We start from the raw sequence: 4,189 nt of genomic DNA on the forward strand, positions 1-4,189 counted from the left end.
ACTGGACCCGGACCCCGTGAGCGTGCGAGGTTTACCCTGACCGAATGTCTGTCGAATATCCAACGTAAAACTAACTTCACCGCAGTTGTTATTGGCTGTTCCTGTTGCCTTTGTCGTTCAAAACTGAAGCATATTTACCTGGTCTCTGATAGTTTCCTCGACCATATTGAAGTTGTGGTTTTGTGTTAAACAGAAGCTGCTCTGTCTTCTGTGCTCAGAGGTGGAGGATGTCGGTCGCAGCTTTACGTCTGATCCGCTGTCGGAGACTGAGCACAGCTGGGCCGCCGCGTGTCAACAGAATGCTCCAGTGGAAAGATTTAGGTAAGATCATTGGAGTAACAAACCTTTTACTAATTGGTGCTGATAAATGAGCAATTTGTTGACAGATGAAAACTTAAATGACAAAATATTATATTTTAAAGCCTTTGTATTCATTGATAAGGTTATTCCCAGATTAACACTTTGTATTTGGAGTTGGACCATGTTGAGGCTTTTAATGGCTTAGATCAGAGTTCTGCAACCTTCAAAACTACTTATAGAGCCATTCAGGTAGATTTTTTTTTTACTGATCAATATAGCCCACAAAGTCTTATAAACTTATTTGTGTTTATGTTGTTGTTGCTATTCTAATAAATATAAATGAACCATCATTTTTTTTGGCATAAGTAAAGCATACATGTAAAGAGAAAATATTTTTTATTTTTAATTTAAAATAACTTTTGACAGAGGTTTGCGTGATTTTTTTTTATTTTTCAAATTAAAAGACGCAGGGTCGTCACAATGCAGCAAATGTAGTACAGTAGTGTAGTGTAAAGGGATTTTTAAAAGTTTATTTTAGCCTTTGTGGTCCATCTAAGACAGAAATTTGTGAATCTAACAAACCAAAATTAAACCAGAGGTAATAGAGTGACCCTACTGTATTTTTTTAACCATGGGGTACACTTAAAATGCTTGAATTTATTCAAAAATAGACAATCTGCTTTATAATCTGGCACACCTTAATTCTGGTTGTGCTTACTGTCGTCCAGTTGACTTAATTTGTTACACGGTGCTCAAAATCTATAAAATGTTTTGGCTGTCTTATGATATGTACTGTCCTTGAAGTGTTTTTAAACGATTTGGATAAAGTATGAGTTATTTTAATTTCCTTTTTTTAACTTCTTAGTTACTTTATACTTTACAATTACTTTTTAAAAGTAAATAATTAATTTTTCTTCAACCAGAGATCCACTATGAAGGGGTAAACAACCCATTTATGGAGCAGCAGGTTGCAGGACCCCAACTTAGATTATTACATTATAAAAAAATAAATAAATCATTAAAAATTTACACTATTTCAATTAACACTCAGGATTATTACTGTTAGAGAAGTGCAGTATTTGCAATAAGTTCCAAAACATTCAAACATTAAGAAAAATTATGAAGCATCTATAAAAGCTAAAATGTGTGTCAATAATATTGAAATCTTATATCTCTTTGTTTTGCTTCCTACTAGCTTCACTTTGAGTAATCATCTATTCTGTGACATATTTGATTAAATATCCTGGCTGTTAAATTTTCAATCAAAGCCTGATTTTGTAATTAATGTGTTTTTAATTTTACTAATGACTGCCTTTTCCTACGCATTTAATGAAATATTAAAACAAATGAAAGTGACAAAAAAAAACACAAAACAGCTCTGACTTTTACTTTTTCTGATTATTTTTCAGGAAAAGTTGCCAAAGTTACTAGTGCTGTTATCTTGGGGTAAGTTCCAATTCAAAGTAAGTTCTAATGGAGATTTCTAATACTGCTCTTTTTGTTCTGCCTACATCTTTAGATCATTATGTTCTCCCTCTTACAAATCAAGGCTAACCTTGTGTACAAAGACGGGTGTTTTTATGATTATTCTCCCCGCAGAGGCTGTCTTTTCATCACTTATGAGGTGGTGGCCTTGGATAAGGCTGTGACCATTGATACAAGTGCAATTCTCCAGGAGAAATATAAGTCATATATCTATCTCAGAGCCTCTCCTGCAGCGGAAAAGGAGAATCTAACTGCAGGTAATAGCTCTTTTATGCTATTTCTGCGTTAGATTGCACGTTCGGATGTTCTCACACAGCTTTAATCATGAAGATAAGTTGTTTACCTACTTGATATGTTCTGTGTTTTGCAAATAACTATAATTTTTTGAAGGTCTTGTACATTTATTTTGATGAAATTGAAAATTTAAATGATTTGTATGAAAAAAAGACTGTTTTACTTGGCTGCATTCTCTGCTTCTGAGCTTGTTAGAAATATGTTGTTCTCAGTGAAAATCAGACAAAAAATGTTGTATTTGTTCACACATTCATTTGTTTTTTTTAAAAGATTGTCAAACTGAAAACCCTTTACATGTTTTGGTGCTTAAATTCATACTTAAAGCAGTTATTCTGCTTTGAATTTCAGAAGAAAGTAAGAGTTATACTGGGACAAACTTGGAGTTACCTCATACAGACCGGTCATTTCCTGAAATTTTTATTTTTATTTTACACTTTATAGACACAATTCCTTACTGACTTTGCCATGACCAGGTGGAAAAAATCTTGTTTTCCTGTCTTTCCTTCCTGTCTATTCTGTCTTTCCTGTCCAAAATATTTGAGCAACTCCGTTATGTGATCTCGCTTCCACTAACCAGCTTCCTTCTTTGGTTTGGTCTTAGGCCTCATTTATAAAGCGAGAAAGGAACTACACAAAGCAGCACGGCGGTTTATAGAAGCGTCCTCCAGATTATTTCTACAATCGTTAGATGGTAAGACTTCATTTGCTACAGTGAAAGGAGTCTTTAAACCTTCTTCTGCTGAGATATTTAATCAGTTTATGTGCAGTGTGACACCAGAGGAAGCACCTGCCTCAAACGTGAACTTCCTGTTATTGAATTTCACACATTTTTGCCATTTATGTTTATAATTTTTAGCCATGTTTCGATTTATTTTGTTGCTGGGCAAAGGTTCCTGTCATTTTTATTAGTTTACTAATGAACTTTTGACTTTTTTTAAAATGAAAGCTGCAAAGCTGATGACGCGTTCTCAGCCTCAAGGTTTGTTCTGACATTATAGTTGTAGTGATGTAAAGGCAGCGCTGTAGATGCTCGGATTTAGAGACATAGTTGTTGGTGTTAAAAGTGTTTAAAAACATGGAAGTCAGTCTTTTTGCTCGTGTCTTAGAACACTTAAGCCACGTGGATGCAGACCCGCACGAAGTCGCCTTATGGGTGCTGCTGAAGCAAACGCAGTCGGCTAACAAAGCCATCCGACTCCAGGCTGTCCAGGAGCTGGCAGACAATCACCACTGGCATGGTAAAAGTGTGACCTAAAAGAAGTGGCGTCCTGATTTGTTCTCCCTGACGAATGTCTGTTATTTTGTAGCCTACCAGTACCAGACAGCAGCCCAAGTCATTGACCAGAGGACCGCCGTGGGATTGGCGAGAACTCCCCATGTCGACCTTAGGTTCTTTCGACAACCCCCTGCACTTCCAGACCTGGAAGATGTACATACGACCTTGAGGAAATTTCCTGGGAACGTTTGCCAAAATCGAATAAAAAAAAACTGTTTTCACAGGGAATGTCGGTAGAAGACGGGCTTCGGCAGCTGCTGGCGTCCCTGCCGCAGTCGGAGGTGGATAAATGCGTCCAGTACTTTACCTCACTGGCCCTCAGAGAGAGCACGCAGTCCATGGCGGCACAAAGGGTAACGAAGGCAGAAAGAAATGCATAAACAAAAAAAGAGGGCTGAAGAAAATCTGGGATTACTGCAAGCAGCTATTGATGTTGCAGGGCGGTCTGTGGTGTTTTGGTGGGAATGGGCTTCCTTATGCGCAGAGTCTCACTTCTGTCCCTTCAGAAAAGGTGGAGTCCTTCTGCCTGCAGGCGCTGGTGCAGCACTCAAAGGTAATCGATAAGACAAATAACTAAGAAGGTTAAGGGGATAATCGCTTTATTAATCAGGGCTGCCACGATTAGTCGACTAATCGACGACTAATTCAATAGTAGATTAGTCATTACTTTAAATTTATATAGAGTCAGAGTGTCGTAAAGTGGAAAGTTATAATGGCATTCTACTAGCTTTTTTGACTATTTTGGCATTTACTAAGGTTTTTTGGGCTAATTTGGAGTTTAGCTAATATTTCAGCTACATGCTAGCTATTTTGGCTAATTTAGGTTTTTTTTTG

General features: G+C 37.1%; 1 protein-coding gene across 4 annotated transcripts in view; it reads left to right on the forward strand.

Annotated features, from left to right (window-relative positions):
* Window positions 1-4,189, forward strand: part of serac1 (serine active site containing 1) — a 10,548-nt gene that overhangs the window by 2,412 nt on the left and 3,947 nt on the right. For 2 of the 4 annotated variants that reach the window (XM_024290876.2, XM_024290877.2), the window contains 7 exons: window positions 1,710-1,746; window positions 1,900-2,042; window positions 2,681-2,770; window positions 3,186-3,317; window positions 3,387-3,508; window positions 3,580-3,708; window positions 3,795-3,908. In XM_024290876.2, coding sequence (XP_024146644.1) covers window positions 1,710-1,746; window positions 1,900-2,042; window positions 2,681-2,770; window positions 3,186-3,317; window positions 3,387-3,508; window positions 3,580-3,708; window positions 3,795-3,908 — 767 coding nt within the window. Of the gene's footprint in view, window positions 1-193; window positions 322-1,709; window positions 1,747-1,899; window positions 2,043-2,680; window positions 2,771-3,185; window positions 3,318-3,386; window positions 3,509-3,579; window positions 3,709-3,794; window positions 3,909-4,189 lie in introns of all 4 variants that reach the window. The other 2 variants (XM_024290874.2, XM_024290875.2) reach the window with 2 other exon arrangements.

Source organism: Oryzias melastigma, linkage group LG24 (assembly GCF_002922805.2).
Source record: "Oryzias melastigma strain HK-1 linkage group LG24, ASM292280v2, whole genome shotgun sequence".
NCBI classification, from domain to species: Eukaryota; Metazoa; Chordata; class Actinopteri; order Beloniformes; family Adrianichthyidae; genus Oryzias; species Oryzias melastigma.